This window comes from Haplochromis burtoni, unplaced genomic scaffold (genome assembly GCF_018398535.1).
Source record: "Haplochromis burtoni strain Fernald_Lab_line unplaced genomic scaffold, NCSU_Asbu1 Contig_596, whole genome shotgun sequence".
Lineage (NCBI taxonomy): Eukaryota > Metazoa > Chordata > Actinopteri > Cichliformes > Cichlidae > Haplochromis > Haplochromis burtoni.
Window position 1 is genome coordinate 256,138 of NW_024582957.1, and position 16,972 is coordinate 273,109.

Genomic DNA, 16,972 nt, shown 5'->3' on the forward strand with positions numbered 1-16,972 from the left:
ATTATTTGAACAAGTGTCAGTGTCTCTATTAAGCCAGTGGGTTCTTCTAAATGGCCCGAATCAGCTTGATGAATGCCACCAGTAAATAACTATGCCATGTAAAGCTACATGTTCTGCTGCATTTGTAGGATAAGTTTCATTTCCAGTTATTTCATACATGAGTTCAAAGAAATCCATCACAGCAGAGGAAAGTTTGTCTTTACCTGGACGGAAGGCTTTGAGGACCAGGCAATTGGTAACATTGGCAAGATTCTTCTTACTCATAAGAGAGACACTAATTATAATTTTCACAGGATTATTATGGTTTTTTCATGCAGACTATTTTAGCACATTACTTCTTTATGTTCTGTTAGGCTCTTGGACTTTAATTCACAGTGTTCTTACTGTTTACTAATTTCAGAATAACTGCACAGAAATAATCAAACAGCAGTGACACAAGAGCCCAACATTTGGAAAAGCAGTAACATTTTAACTGTGTTGTCTTCGCTGTTTCTCAAAGAGGGAAATAGAAAAATAATTCCCATTGTCAATTATACTGTCAGTCATGGAGAAGGGGGAAAAACCCCTCATGCTGGAAGCAAGTTATCCACTTCATGGCTTTCACAGTCATTGCTTTTATATGGATATTGTTTCAAATGCTGACAGGCACTGAAACAATCCAGAGAAATGACCAGCATCTGTTGTTTTATTGTGAGTCCTGTTTCTGCCGTGTCTTAATGTGTGACAGTCGTTACTAAGCATCTCCATCAGAGGCCTAGACAGGTTCACTGACACTAAGATGGATTAGATCAGCTTTAGGGGATAACACACAGTCCTCATCATTCTGCAGAGGTCCTTTATCGAGCACTGCAGTGTTTGCAAGAATTCTTGAACAAACCTTCAACTTTGGGCTTATGTTTAATGTTTATGTTATTAATTTAGATGCCATTTTTTAATGATTTTATTTGACATTTTCTCAAATCTGCTAATACAAGTGGACTTTTTGATGCCAGAGGATTATGTGTGGCTGCTGATTTTAATCTTTCAGTATCATTCAATTGTTCTGCATCAAATGACCCGCCATTCCCAATAAATTTATGTGTTTTGAATATGTTGCATGAATTTAAAATTGCTGATTTATTTGAGGTGCCAAAATGAAAATGACAAATGACTTGTGTTGAATCAGCTTTCCTGTTCCCCCGTTTGCTTCTTAAATATATCTCATCCCGCAATAACTGCTAACTCATGCTTCTTTTTCTCCATTTTCTCTTTCTTTCTCTACCCTGCCCATGTTGGCTTCTTCCATTTTCTTTCTTCTGCTCTGTTCCCATCTTCAGAGACTATGGTCAAAGATAATATCTATAGAAAACCCCCCATCTACAAACAGCATGGTACAGTCCACTTCGTCCTTAACGCTTCTTTATCTGGTCTGGTCTCTGCACGATGTGTTGCATGCTGCCCGTCAGTCACGTCATTCATTCCAGTTCTCCTCCTTTATGTTCTAAGAACTGCGCTTGTCTAGAAGGCTCTATGGATCTACATGCATAGAACTGGTGTACTTCACCCAGAATCCATGATTGTTGAACAATTGGATGGTGGGCAATGCTATGGCAATTTAACAACAAAATATAATAATCATTTAAAAAAACCCTCAAAGTTTCTGATCAAACATTTTAGGTGTGAGTTACATGATGCTACCTACAGTATGACCCTTCTCTGAGAGCAGATGGCCTTGCTTTTACTAAAACCGAATCGGATATTCTGCAGTGTAAAGGTGTGGATGACACGTCTCTTAGTTTAAAGGCTTACAGATGCAGAATATTGCAGTGGATCCCAGAGAATTCCTGTAATCCAAGCAGTGTGTCATGAACAGTGTTGGTCAAGTTACTTGAAAAAAGTAATCAGTAACTAATTACTGATTACTTCCCCAAAAAAGTAATCCCGTTACTTTACTGATTACTTATTTTCAAAAGTAATTAGTTACTTAGTTACTTTTTAAAAACACGATTTACAACCTGAATAGGTGATAAAGCGATAGATCTTTCAGCCCAATTCTACTTTTTCTGCATAATCCATCATACAAAATGTAATCAAATGGAAAAGTCTCTTTTTAAAACTTGTTTTATTAGTTTTAATCTTTTAACTTTATGCATCAAGCAAAAATTTAATTATATGCAACATTCTCTGACTGGAAGAAATTTGTTTAACATTTAAACCTATTTTCTGCACATTCCAGCACATAAAATAAAATATTTTTTGTGTTTACACTCACTCTTTCAAATAGATGCAAGTAAAACACAGCAGAAAATAAATAAAATCAAAGACTCAGCGGTCCTGTTGCTCTATTTTCACCTGTAAAGCAGGACTGCGGTAGGCGGAGGTTTACCCTGGTGCAGGTGTGCCGCGGTCAGTTGAAGAATCCGCGAGTTTCTCTGTGAGTTTCCCATTACGTCGTTGCGCACTCGGTGCTTGCTTGGAAGTTTAGGGGTTTTTTTCGCTGTAAAAAGAAGTTTTCTTCCCACGCACGATGGACGCTAATGTTTTTGTCACTTTTTATGGAATCAAACTCAAAGTAAGGTCAGTACTTCCACGCTTTAAACGCTGCACGCTCATACTCTCTCCCACAATCGATATGTGATCCATTGTTGATCTGCACACAGCTGTTGTCACTAACAGCGCACTCGCTTACGTCACTGTCGTGAGACATTCTCGCAAAAAAATCACGGTTTTAGTAACGCAGTAACGCAGCGTTCCTACGGGAAAGTAACGGTAATCTAATTACCGTTTTTGCAATAGTAATCCCTTACTTTACTCGTTACTTGAAAAAAGTAATCAGATTACAGTAACGCGTTACTGCCCATCTCTGGTCATGAACAGTGCAGTTTGCATTTCATTGCAACACAACAGATAAAATTCCTGCTGAAATGTCAAACAAAAAATTAAATGTATGATTTAGGATAATTTATTATTCTGGATATTTACTGTTTAGTTTCTATATAGTTTGAATGCCTTTCTCCATTATTCTGTTACTTTTTGTTCCTTTAAGGAGAAACAAGTATTTAATGTACCTCTCTATGTTAGCCAGCGTTTCAGAATATGCTAACATGTTTGCCTAAAATTGCTTAAAAACTTCTATGACTTGTGTTCACTGTTAACGAAATCATTTACCGCAGGCTTTTGGGAACTATCCCATTTAATGATGGTACTGGCACCTAAAGGATAGAGTATGTTAAATACAGTGTTGGTCAAGTTACTTGAAAAAAGTGATTAGTTACTTTACTACTTATTTACTTACTTAGTTACTTTAAAAAAAAACACTCTGAATAGGTAATAAAGCAATAGACCTTTCAGCCCAATTCTATTTTTTCTGCATAATCCATCATACAAAATTAATCAAATGAAAAAGTCTCTTTTAAAACTTGTTTTATTAGTTTTAATCTTTTAACTTTTGCACATTGCATCAAGCAAAAAAATTATATGCAACAGTCTTTGACTGGAAGAAATTGTTTAACATTTAAACCTATTTTCTGCATATTCCAGCATATAAAAAAAATAATTTTTTATGTTTATACTCACTCTTTCAAATAGATGCAAGTAAAACACAGCAAAAAAATACATCAATCAAAGAGTCCTGTCGCTCCTAATCAATTTTCATCTGTTTAAATGGTAAATGGCCTGCATTTGTATAGCGCTTTTCTAGTCCATAGGACCCCAAAGCGCTTTACACTACATTCAGTCATTCACCCATTCACACACACATTCACACACTGGCGATGGCAAGCTACATTGTAGCCACAGCTGCCCTGGGGCGCACTGACAGAGGCGAGGCTGCCGGACACAGGCGCCACCGGGCCCTCTGACCACCACCAGTAGGCAAACATGGGGTTAGTATCTTGCCCAAGGATATTTGGCATGCAGCCAGGATGCAGCCTGGGATCGAACCACCGACCTTCTGATTAGTGGCTGACCTGCTCTGCCACCTGAGCTACAGGAGTTTAGCAGGACGTGTCAATGGGCGGGATCCGGGGATTTCTCTCTGAATTTCACATTCCCGTGGCAGCGTGCTTGGTCCTCGCTCAGATTTGAAGTTTAATTTTTCGCTGTAGAAAGAGGTTTTCTTCCCACGCAGAGTGTACACTAATGTTTTTGTCACTTTTCACGAAATCAAACTCAAAGTAATATCAGTACTTCCACGCACTCCATTGTTGATCTGCGCACGTCTGTTACCACGGACGTTGCATGTTCGTGCATCATTGTCATGAGACACTCTCACAAACAAACTCAGTTTAGTGATGCAGTAATGCAGCATGCTTAGGGGAAAGTAACAGTAGTAGTAATCCCTTACTTTACCCTTACTTTACTCGTTACTTGAAAAAAGTAATTGGGTTACACGTTACTGCCCATCTCTGGTTAAATATCGGGGAGTCCCGATCAAACATATATACACATTTGCTAAATCAACATTGTTCAGTATATGTCAGGTTCTCTCTCGTTTGGGGTCTGTAGGTAACATTGTTTCACAATGTTATAATTTATTTTTTTTACCAATTTTAGAAATACCCCTAATTTCAATATCTCACACAGTGAAACATTGATTATTCATCTTCCTAATCCGAACTATGTGGGAGTGGAGCTGTTTGGGATTTGGGCCCATGGGTGTTTTTTGCTCATCCTGTTCCTGCATGTGTGCACTCATTCCACCAGCTCATTGGTTGGTTTCATTGGTGATGCTGTAACTGTGTGTACACTGTGAATGGTCAGGCACATGAATCACGTTGTGTTAGTCTGTTCGGTTAGTATGGTGACGTGTCTCTGTGTGTCTCTACCCTAATCATTGTGTTGTGTACCTAAATTATATTTTTGGTCTACACTTCTAGTAACTCTAGACTATGTTGCATACTTTAAGAAATCTAGTCTAACTTCACAGGGTCACCCAAAATGCATGAACACGGGACTCCAAGGAGCTAATGTCACCACTACCACACAAGGATATCATCATCACTATCAACAAGTAACAGTGACATGTAAATCAACTGAGCTGGCTTTTGACAGCTAGATTGGAAGCATTCAAGCAGACATTAGATCACTGACAAAGTGTACTGTTTGCCAAAAAAAGAAAAACAACTTTACTGATCTCCTAACTGCCTTTAAACGTGTGATGTGTTTTAGCTTAAGTTCATTTTCAGTGGGCTACACCTACTTTGTGGGAATTGGATCCAGATTTTTTAGGGGTCATCTCTAAAGTTTTAATGTTTTACACACTCTTGCGTATGAATTCACTTAACATCATAATGTCAGTATGTCAGAAACATCACAAATAGCTCCACATGCTAATATGATAAGTTTACAACAAGGCTGTGACCAACACATTTTAAGCTTTAGTTTCTCTTGGCCCCACAACCTGAAGATGTACATTAATTAACACTGCATTGGGCTATCAAGTGCCTATACTCCTGAAATTGTCTTGTGTTGCAATGCATTCTAATAAAACAGCTACTAGCCTGTTCCTCACTATGACCTCAGTCACACTGGCTTAGATACCATCTTTTATGGCCCTGCCAACCAAGATGAAATTTTATGAAAACACTAGCGCAGAGATAATAAGTGTGACGCAAATAATAAAAAGAGAATGTTTGCCTTTAGAGTAAAAGTTGTGCGTCACAGTTTTAACTTTTACTGCGAAGTTCTTTTGATTCTGGTTTGTGTTGCACCTGTTTTTGAGTCTCTAACAGCAGCCTCCACTAACTATTCTCCAATAGATATTTTTCCCAAGCAATCTGTGATTGCCAGGAGGTTGCCAATTGGTCCCAAGCCCTTTCTGACAGAGGTCATGTTGAAAGTTTTGCTATTCGGCGTTGCTTTTTTCAGAATTGTGAAATCGTTAACAGAGAGATTAAGGATAAATATATAACAATACTATTACTTATAAGTAAAAGTAATAAAATAATGTTGCACTTTGTGTTTTGCTTCCAGATGACGGTTTATTTATTTCAGTATTAACTACAGGACTGGAAAATTAAATTCACCAAATACAAAGAGTTGATTCTTTAGAGGAAATTGTTGCCCTTGGCCATTGACACATAAATTTGAAAGCTGAAGTTTGGTTCTTGAGTAAGATAGATTGTCAAAGCAACATTACGATTCTCTTCTGGCACAGTAATGATTCACAGGAGAGTTCATGGTCATCTGTCATTTAGCAAACTGGTTATAAATGTAAAAGAAATGCTTTTGGGGGTCAGATCTAGCCATTTCTATCTATCCTCGTGAGACAAGGGATATACATACAGAGTTTTATGGTGACTAGACTTGTAGATGGCCAACAAGCCAATGTCCCACGGTGTACAGTGTAATCCTTTAGTTAAAGTATGAATTTTCTCCATTTTTGTAACATTGTGCTTGTGGAGCTCCCTGTGGATGCTCTCTGTGGCCGATGATGTCATGCAAGGGGTCCAGGGATTACTATTGGTGTTAATAGTGCAGCACAAGGGAGCCGAGAGAGAGATAATCCAGCACATTAACTGTCACGTCATGTAACATCTGACTGTTTTACAGCTTCTAGAACATCTTGGCAGGATGGTGAGGATAGCAAGGTGGGTCTGTGTGTACAGTTTCTGTCTTTATCCGTCTTTCCATATCTGTCTCTCTTCAAGTCATTTTCTTAAACTTTACAAATGTTGTACATCCATTCACTAATTTACTAACTCATACTTTGCCATCATCCATCACCTCTTTCCATCTTTCTGTCCTTTTCTCTCTGTCTCTTACTTTCTCCTTGTAGAGGACCAGTTGGATGATTTTGAAGAGTGAGATTGATGGTCAGATTGACATCGACCCCCGCAAATCAACCTGCAGTCTGCCCACTGACACTTCCCAACCTAGTGAGTATCTATTAACAAGCCAGATGCTGAACTAGAGCTGACATAAATGAAAATAATTGTCTTTGCTTTTTTTTAGATTTCCCTTACAATAAGTCTGCATCTTTACCTGGCTATGGAAGAAACGGCATCTACAAGGTGAGCAGACAGATTCTGATATAGAATGGCCACCAAGATGCACAATCTCAGATCTTTGGTAGATCAGCCAAAGATCTTATTTTAAAAGTGTCTAAGAAAGTCAGGTTTAATTTTTTAACAGGACCTGTGTTACTGAGACTTAGCACTGGAAACTCTGAACACTGAACAGTTAACGGTTAATGCCTAGCACCAAACCAATTCACATTTACAGATGAGATGTCCTCACCATAGTTTGGTGCTTCATTAACGCTACAGTCGCACTAGGGAAAACAGTGATTGGAGACTGGAGCATGACCAGAATTACTGTGGCAATGTGCAATACACTTGCAGTTTTGTTGCCTTTCAAGTGGTTACTTCGAAAATGGAGACCAGGTTTGTGACCACTCGCAGTCATTGCTGTCTTCAAAGCTATTTTTGTGCCTCACTATGGTGACTGGGATAAATCAGCAAAAATCACAAATATTTTACCGTCTGTTGCAAATTTCATGCACACAAATTCACATTAACTACTTACGTTCAGTGATCAGTGAAATTTTCACAGATCTGAAACAGAATTTCCTTCGCAAATAGTGACAGTAACTGTGAAATGACAGACTTTGCTTGTATGTAGGAATACCAGCTGACTCAAGTCCCCTCTGGCAAAGAGAGGTAAAACAGACAAGCTGCGCTTACTGGCACAGAATGACTCAGATTAACTATAACGTGTTGGAATTCTGTTTGTGTTTTTAAATTAAAGCAGTAATTTTCAAAACCTTGTCAATGGTTCTGATACTGACTGCAGTCGGCTCAAGTCGGAGCATAGTTGTTTAGAGACAACTTGCCTTCTACCAGGCAACCTGGCAAACACTTCACATTGCAGTCACCACAACTACTTGTGATCAGTGACCAGATTTGAAAAAATGCATTCAAATCAGTACCAACAATGGCTCCTACTTGCAATGAAGTTGCCATCCTGTTTCTACTATAGTTTAATTGAGCAAATATAGAACAAATAGATGTCTGGATCTGACAGCTTTTGCCATTTAGACCACTAGCTGGTGCTGTTTCCCATTCAGGGTCTCCATTTCTATGTGATAACACCATGGCTCTATCAAACCAACACTTTCCAGCCTTGTATAGCCTCCCACTCACTACTAATCAACTCAGGAAACCTCAGAGTAGCATATAAACCATTTAAATGTTTTGCTCTACCTTAAAAATCAACCTCCCTTTCCCCACAGCTTTGGTATCAAATTTCACAGGGCCAGTCAGTACCATTCAGTCCACACAGGCAGTGCTCTGGTTTATTTAGGACTTTGGGGGTAGTCTATGAGCCACTGATGCAATATAGCTGCTCTCCCTCGATGTTTGTTGATGGATAGAGGACAGGCAGACAAAACAGAACAGAAGAGGAAATGAAAGCTCAAGAGCCACAATAGAGTCATGGCAAACTATATTGAACTATTTTTCACATGCTGAAATTATTGTTAACATGGTGGATCTAGTGTGCTACAAGTACAATCAAGTGAATGAGACTTACTATCATCGGCTGATTGGAGAGTTTAGTGGTGCACAGTGAGGCCAGATGTATAAAGAGACTTGGATGAGATGGTACGCTTGACACACTGCCTGCACAGAGTTATAAGAACAGAGAAAAAAATGCATGATGATTGCAGCTGGCAGGGTTAACAACAGTGCAAGTCTGACGAAGTTACCTCTGGTCCGAGCGTGGTGTCTTTAACATGCTGAGTGATGTTGAAGCAGTCTAACAGTAACAAAAATTCTGCAGAAAAGGGGGAGCTGTGAGAGTCAGTATGGACAATCCCCAAGGAGTGTAGAGGGACACAAGGGACAAAGAATCCGATTATTAAGTGATGACGTGACGAATCCTACTTCCGGGTCTAAAGTAGTCTGCGTTTAATATGGCTTTTGTGTTGTTAACATGTTTAATGTTATGTATTTTCTTCTATTTAATCTCAAAAAGCTCCTAAAACAGTCAGTGATCACTGTTGACCTCCCTCGGCTTTTATTACCGCTAATCATTTATTTAAGCTCAGTTTTTAAAACCTTAGGATGTAACTACAGCCCAGCCCATGCAGCAGTATATGAATGACTAACCTCGTATTGTGGATGGATTATCTCAGTTGTTCTCCTGGCTGAAGTTTGGTCCTTTTACAGCATCCTGCCATGCGATTACATTTGTTCCTGACCACCGAGAACACTCACGTTAACTTTTATCGAGTGGAAAAAAAGTTAGCTTGTTTATATTATGCTAACATAGCTGTGTCGCTAGCGGTCACGTAGCACATCATTATATACCAGCTAGCCAAACTTCAGTAACCCTACAAACGTCACTGCTGTTTAGTTTTCTGTCTTCATTTATGTTGGAAGTGATACAGAGCTGTACGTTTTAATTTGTTTCCAAAACCCCGCAGTCAGGACATGCTATATTGTATTTAGATAGAAGCTAGCGAGCTAACTTCCTGCTAACTTCTAACTCCGTTAAATGTCATAAATTCCGTTTTCATGGATGCCTGGATGTTAAACTCAATTGTTACACCTGGTAGAGCAGAACGCTGATCATTTTATTAAAGATGAAAGACTTTAGACAGTTTTTCAACTCTCAGTAATGCCATAGTGATCGTATACAGGGGCAAAAAAGTATTTAGTCAGCCACCGATTGTGCAAGTTCCCCCACCTAAAATGATGACAGAGGTCAGTAATTTGCACCAGAGGTACACTTCAACTGTGAGAGACAGAATGTGAAAAAAAAAATCCATGAATCCACATGGTAGGATTTGTAAAGAATTTATTCGTAAATCAGGGTGGAAAATAAGTATTTGGTCAATAACAAAAATACAACTCAATACTTTGTAACATAACCTTTGTTGGCAATAACAGAGGTCAAACGTTTACTATAGGTCTTTACCAGGTTTGCACACACAGTAGCTGGTATTTTGGCCCATTCCTCCATGCAGATCTTCTCGAGAGCAGTGATGTTTTGGGGCTGTCGCCGAGCAACACGGACTTTCAACTCCCGCCACAGATTTTCTATGGGGTTGAGGTCTGGAGACTGGCTAGGCCACTCCAGGACTTTCAAATGTTTGATATGCTTGGAGACCTCGCCTGTTTCATCTTCAAAGTTCTCACTGATGGAAGGAGGTTTTGGCTCAAAATCTCACGATACATGGCCCCATTCATTCTGTCCTTAACACGAGATCAGTCGTCCTGTCCCCTTGGCAGAAAAACAGCCCCATAGCATGATGTTTCCACCCCCATGCTTCACAGTAGGTATGGTGTTCTTGGGATGCAACTCAGTATTCTTCTTCCTCCAAACACGACGAGTTGAGTTTATACCAAAAAGTTCTACTTTGGTTTCATCTGACCACATGACATTCTCCCAATCCTCTGCTGTATCATCCATGTGCTCTCTGGCAAACTTCAGACGGGCCTGGACATGCACTGGCTTCAGCAGCGGAACACGTCTGGCACTGCGGGATTTGATTCCCTGCCGTTGTAGTGTGTTACTGATGGTGACCTTTGTTACTTTGGTCCCAGCTCTCTGCAGGTCATTCACCAGGTCCCCCCGTGTGGTTCTGGGATCTTTGCTCACCGTTCTCATGATCATTTTGACCCCACGGGATGAGATCTTGCGTGGAGCCCCAGATCGAGGGAGATTATCAGTGGTCTTGTATGTCTTCCATTTTCTGATGATTGCTCCCACAGTTGATTTTTTCACACCAAGCTGCTTGCCTATTGTAGATTCACTCTTCCCAGTCTGGTGCAGGTCTACAATACTTTTCCTGGTGTCCTTCGAAAGCTCTTTGGTCTTGGCCATGGCGGAGTTTGGAGTCTGACTGTTTGAGGCTGTGGACAGGTGTCTTTTATACAGATGATGAGTTCAAACAGGTGCCATTCATACAGGTAACGAGTGGGGGACAGAAAAGCTTCTTACAGAAGACGTTACAGGTCTGTGAGAGCCAGAGATTTTCCTTGTTTGAGGTGACCAAATACTTATTTTCCACCCTGATTTACGAATAAATTCTTTACAAATCCTACCATGTGGATTCATGGATTTTTTTTTCACATTCTGTCTCTCACAGTTGAAGTGTACCTCTGGTGCAAATTACTGACCTCTGTCATCATTTTAAGTGGGGGAACTTGCACAATCGGTGGCTGACTAAATACTTTTTTGCCCCACTGTATATGGACTGCAGCAGGTTTAGGCCCAGACACGGCTAGTGACGTCAGACTGAATAACCGGATAGCTCAGAAATAAAGGTAGTTGAGGCTCTTGGGGATGGTAAACCTGAACTACCTGCAGTTGCATAAACAGCCAATGGTAGTAATAACACCATTAACACAGACTAGTGACCCCAGGATCACAGAATGGCAATGAAGTTTGTTCTGATGATGATATCGTCTTGTTGGTAGAGAACAGCTGGGATACAATGCTCACTGTACACAAACCTCTCTCGGGAACATAATGCACATAAAAGAGGTGACACATAAGTAGGAAAGATTTCATGATATCAAAGCATTCAGGAGAGAGGATAGGAATTCCAATACTGAATATTTAATAGTTACCTGTCATACTCTAATCATCTTTGACAGACCATAGTAAGCTAATGCAAAGCATCCAAGGAGTTTCAATATCCTGGCAAGATAGAAGCATCTTGGCATCTGTACGTTGCATTATGGGAATATAGCTTTTATATTCCTCTGTAGAGTTTTTTATGAGACAAAAGACTGATCTTTAACTAAGCTACATGCCAAATATTATGTGGACACTACTTATGTAGCTAAATAGATCTGACTTGTTGAGGAATGAACTTGAGACCTGGAGAGGTTGACCTTTGATGTCTGGTACCAAGGGAGCTAATAGTGATAGATTAGGCGTCTTACGGCACATCCCAATGAGATCAGGGTGGGAACCTTTAGAGGCTGAGTAAATGCTTGGGCTGCTTGTCTCTTTCCTTGGACCATAATTCCTAAATGATAGTTTTAAGACTTTGTGCTTTGGAGCGAGTCTCAATTGGTCATTTTAGGAACTGCCAGATACTTCAAGCAATACTGTCTTGGCTTGATTTCTCAGATGTTTAGGCTGACTCTTGGTTTAGTTACAGACACCAAGAAATTCTCTGTACACTGTATATTAGTTTTCTAGCTACCATACCATATTTTTCCACTTTGCAAGCATGATGGTAGGGCATATATTGCATTTCATGTTGTTGCATGGAGACAAATTTAACATGGAACCATTAGCTTCCTGGCAGGCAAGATAGCTAATTAACTAGTTACTTGTGTCAGATGTTAGATGGTGTGGTCTGCCCTTAGCTTGTGTGTTGCAGGGCTACTACAGTGAGATAGACAACCATTCACACTCACATTTCACACCAGTTACCACTTATGTGTATATCGTATATCAATATCCCTGCCAGTTCAGCTCCATGAATACCGATTTATTTTCAAAAATTATTTTTCTTATTTTAAAGAATAGTATTTGTTTTTCACTAGTTTTAACACTAGAAAATGGATTACTGGACAAACAGCAGAGACTTTACAATATCGGTCCCTCCTTGTCTCATCAGTTGGCTTTCAGTCTCTCTGAGCAATGTAATCCAAACTCCCTATCAGACGTGTCACATCCACTTCCCGTTGCTAACTCTGAAAGAATGTGAGCAAATCAAGGGCAACAGCTTTTACTAAAAGGCTTTCAGATGAACCCTTGCTTTGATAAAGAGCAGCAGTGTTCTTGGCGGAATGACACAGAATATCTGAATTATGGTCTAACTCTGTGTTTGTTTAATGTGTGTGTGCCCGCAGGCTGCTGAGATGATGGAGGATGAAGTGGACCCAGACTCCCAGAGCTGGGGAGGCATGAGAGGTGAGAGCGGACATGTATCTTCAGTTCTCATCAAGTTTTTAAAGGTTTTATCAGCAAAACACTCATATACAGCATAGCACATTACACCCAGTGCAGTCTATAGTGTCTTTTTTAACCATGCACGATCATATACCAACCAAGACTACCATACTGGAAGGGGTTAGTAGTATGACAGTTCTCTCACCTTTCTCACCTTACTCATTCTGACCAGGCTACAGCTCAACATCCTCTTTACAGTCTAGGGCTAGCTTAGCATCAGCATGGAAAATACCAAGGTGTCTCTTGGTCTCTGTTGGTATTCTCAGTCTGTTCATTAACACGTTTAATATGCTTTCTATCCTCTAAGTTTGGGGAACCACATAAATTATCTGAGTTTTGCTTGAAAAAAACAACCAGCGAGTCATCCTGGCAAATTTATGAAAATTTATTTTCCCTGTTTTTGACAGTTAATAACATCTGAGTGAAGCTGAAACTTGCTATTTTAACTTTGAGGACTAATTTAGAAATAAATTCAAAATCTTCTTTCCTGTAAAGAGTGCATTCATTAACTTGTAAATCTGCTTTTGAATACAGCCTGGCTTTGGGAATTTAAAAACTTTTTAAATAAAGGTGTTAAGGAAGTGTCATCTGATTACTAGATGATTCACCTAAAATAGAATTTCGGTATTGTAGTTGTTCTCTTACATGAGAACAGCATGTAGGTGGATACAGTGGACGTGGGGGTTGTTTGGAGCCTATCCCATCCTCCATAGGGCAAGAGGCAGGTCACACCCTGAACAGGGTCTGTTGCAGGGCTAATACAGACAGCCAGACAATCACTATTCACAAGTTAACCAATTAACCTAACCCTACTAAATGCGCGTTATCTGATTGTTTTAAATGCAGTTTTCACGTTGCTAATTCACTGTTGCAAAATCTCACAGGCTCCATCCCCAAAACTGAATGTTTCCTTCTAAAAAATATTAGCCAAGCTATAAAATGACACTAAATGGACCATATCATCTTTCTATGAGTCAGATCAAGGTTATTTTTACAATGCCTGATAACATTACATATATGTTGCGATCAAGCATGCAGAGCCCTGTTGCTTTGGCTCCAGATCAGTTACAAGAAGTAAGAGCGAGGAAGGATGATGTCATTTTTCCAGCTCGAAAAATTAGTGCTGTGTGTTTACCAGTGCGTGCGTGTACGGTCTTGGCTGTATCTGAGGCAAAGATTGAGTTGAAAGTATTCCAACCTCTTAACAGTCTGTGTGTGTGAGCAGAGCGACCATTTCTAATGCTTTTTGACGCCTTTGAAACCCAATATTTTTGAAGAGATTTGGGTTCGCAAGTGTAATTTATTTTTAAGCTCACTTATGCTAGCTTTTATAATAGCTCTGAATTCAAATAAAAGATAACTGTTCCACCAGAGTAATGTCTTCTGTCTCTGTCTTTTCCCTCCTCAGAGTACAAGGTAAGAGTTTGCTCCCACTTTGCAAATATACTTTCATATTCTTGGCAGCACTGTTAGGACATTGGATTATAATTGTATTCCCTAATAAATCTCCCACAATGCTTACTTTGTGTTGCCAGGTCTACCCTTATGAAATGCTGGCAGTGACGCATAGAGTGAAAGTGAAGCTTCCCAGAGATGTAGACCGCACCAGACTGGAGGTGAGCTCTAATCTTACTTTCCCCTCTGTTGTTTCCCTCCTTCTATCCGTAGGTCGTTAACAAACCTGAGAAAATATGAAATTTTGGCTTACAGAATTTTGTCAAGTCAAGAATTTGTGGTTTGGGTAGGAGCTAGGCAGCTCAGCCATTGGGATAAAAGTATCAGCAAAAGCTTATAGAGGTGCCATCTTCAATCACTTAAGTGGTGAATAAACAATAAATAAACTATTTTGGGATTTCTCTTAGTATACACATTGTATGCTAAAATACAAAAGGCGCTTAGAAGTGAAGTGAAGTAAAATGTAACTTACGGTAAATGAAGTGTGTGTATTTGCTATCAGGATACATAATTGTATTTATTTACTTCTTTGGAGTCCGAGTCATGATCAATAATTACCTAAATCCTAGCTTCAAACACTCACACTAACCCTCTTTTAGACAACCAAAAACTACTCTTTTGGGGAAAAAAATATGTGTAGATTTTGATTTGTGTCCATTAGAATGATAGGGATGAAGGTTAGAGTCTTTATCAGTGATGATATAGACCTCAGAGAGTAAAACTGTTCTCCAAGACAAAGTAAGTAATTGTTGTAATTGACACAGAAGAAAAACTAGTTATACTTTTTCTAAAATAGTAATTTTTTGCTTTTCTCTAAAACATACGGTTAGGGCTGGGCACATCCCCAGTGATGACTTTTAGAAACAGGTTAAGGTCTTGTTTTATATACAGTCTATGTCTGCAGACAGAAATCTGTGAAATAGTGGAATATAGGGATATATGCCTCTTTCTTGATTTTTTTTTTAAACATCAACCTATATTTTTTTTATTTTTGGTAACTAGGAAGCAGAACACTACTACAGAGACACATAAAGACTGATGAATTAAACAAATGAATCTTTGAAACAAACATGCCATGCCTGTCATTAACACTCTGCCAAAGCCAGAGCCAGTATGGCTGAGAAAAAGACGAATGACATGCACAGTCCGACCTTGATTTTGTGGCTGCTGATAGGTTTTAAAATCTGGTGAAAAATCAGAAACCAGAGGAGACAGATCTGCAACATCGGTTTATTAATGTTTAGATTTTTAAAAAGACATCTTCAGCATTTATATATAAATGTAATGGAAGTCTTTATTTATTTGGCCTCTGCAAGAAAATTCTTCAAGTTAAAGAAATAATCTGCATAGTAGAGTACATCTGGGGATTTTATGAGAAATATAAGTATAATTTGCAGTAGTTTAATTTAATTTGGTGCCAGGTCACAGCAAGTTTAACACACATATATGTCCTATAACTATAATAAAGAAATAAAGTGAAATTGGACTTAATGTCCCAGAATAACCAATTTCCTGCTGCTGTTATTATTACACAACCCATTTAAAGATTCAAAACTTTCATTAAGTTTGAGCAGCTGAAAAAAATGAACTGTTTTTGTCTCTAAAAGAACCCATTTAAAAAAAATCCAATTGTGGTTTGTGTTGTGGTGCAGAGCTCATGTTTTGCAGTCCTCGGAAGAGAGGTTTTGTCTAAAAAACATCCTCTGAAACATTTCAGTCTTCAGTAACCCCACTATGAGAGTTCACTGTGAGGCTTTCAGTTAACAGAAATATTGTCCCAAGTGGAGTCTGACCATATTGAGGTTACTGAGGATACTCAAGAGATTCCCTCTGTGGTTGGAAATACCAGACTGGAGTCCTATTGTCAAAAGTGTGTGCAGAAGAGAAACTGTTTGACCTGCGTTTTACCCACCACTGATCCTTGACCCCTAACTGTTTTAGGTTTAGCCATACTAATCAGCAGCTAAAAAGTCAATTTTTATATGATGGAAACATATAAAAGTGAAAAGGGAAAAAAAACAAAGAAAACTATTCTTATGCACGTTTAAACCATACACTGCCTGTAAAATGTGTCTTTTCGGCTAGTCGCTCTTGAAGCTTGGGTTGCTATATTAAGTACCTTTTACTATTATTGTAGCCAAATATTTAAAGTATTTTCCATTTATTTATTTCTGAAAATACAGAGAATCATTGTAAAGAATATTAATGTTCTTTCTTTAACCTCCTAAGACCCGAACTCTTCCACGACATGCATTATTAATTTCTCTGTGATATTTGGGCTGATTGGGGCCCGATGAATGTAAAAACAAAGAATTACCAGATTTTTTTTTTACCTTATTTTTGTTTTTAAGAAAAATAAGAGCCACATATGAGGATATTCATCTAAAATGTTCATTAAACAGTAGCACTACAATGTCCTCGTAAGTAGATATCAGGCCCGTGTAGAGCAAAATTGAGTATTTTAGTCTAAATAACCCAAAATGTGATGTCCACATATGTGGACGCCAGGTCCTAGGAGGTTAAATATATTTAACAAAAATATTGCACATAATTAAAGGCTCAAACTCACATCAATAAGCCTGTTGTGATTAGGTCAATTAAGCTACCTGACCCATGCAAC

General features: G+C 38.9%; 1 protein-coding gene across 15 annotated transcripts in view; it reads left to right on the forward strand.

Moving 5' to 3' along the window:
- The window catches only part of ablim2 (actin binding LIM protein family, member 2), a 99,868-nt gene that overhangs the window by 77,548 nt on the left and 5,348 nt on the right, over positions 1-16,972 (forward strand). For 13 of the 15 annotated variants that reach the window (XM_042214645.1, XM_042214644.1, XM_042214635.1 and 10 more), the window contains 7 exons: positions 1,317-1,370; positions 6,532-6,569; positions 6,758-6,857; positions 6,934-6,992; positions 12,798-12,858; positions 14,306-14,313; positions 14,433-14,513. In XM_042214645.1, the coding sequence (XP_042070579.1) occupies positions 1,317-1,370; positions 6,532-6,569; positions 6,758-6,857; positions 6,934-6,992; positions 12,798-12,858; positions 14,306-14,313; positions 14,433-14,513 (401 nt within the window). The remainder of the gene's footprint in view (positions 1-1,316; positions 1,371-6,531; positions 6,570-6,757; positions 6,858-6,933; positions 6,993-12,797; positions 12,859-14,305; positions 14,314-14,432; positions 14,514-16,972) is intronic. The other 2 variants (XM_042214641.1, XM_042214649.1) reach the window with 1 other exon arrangement.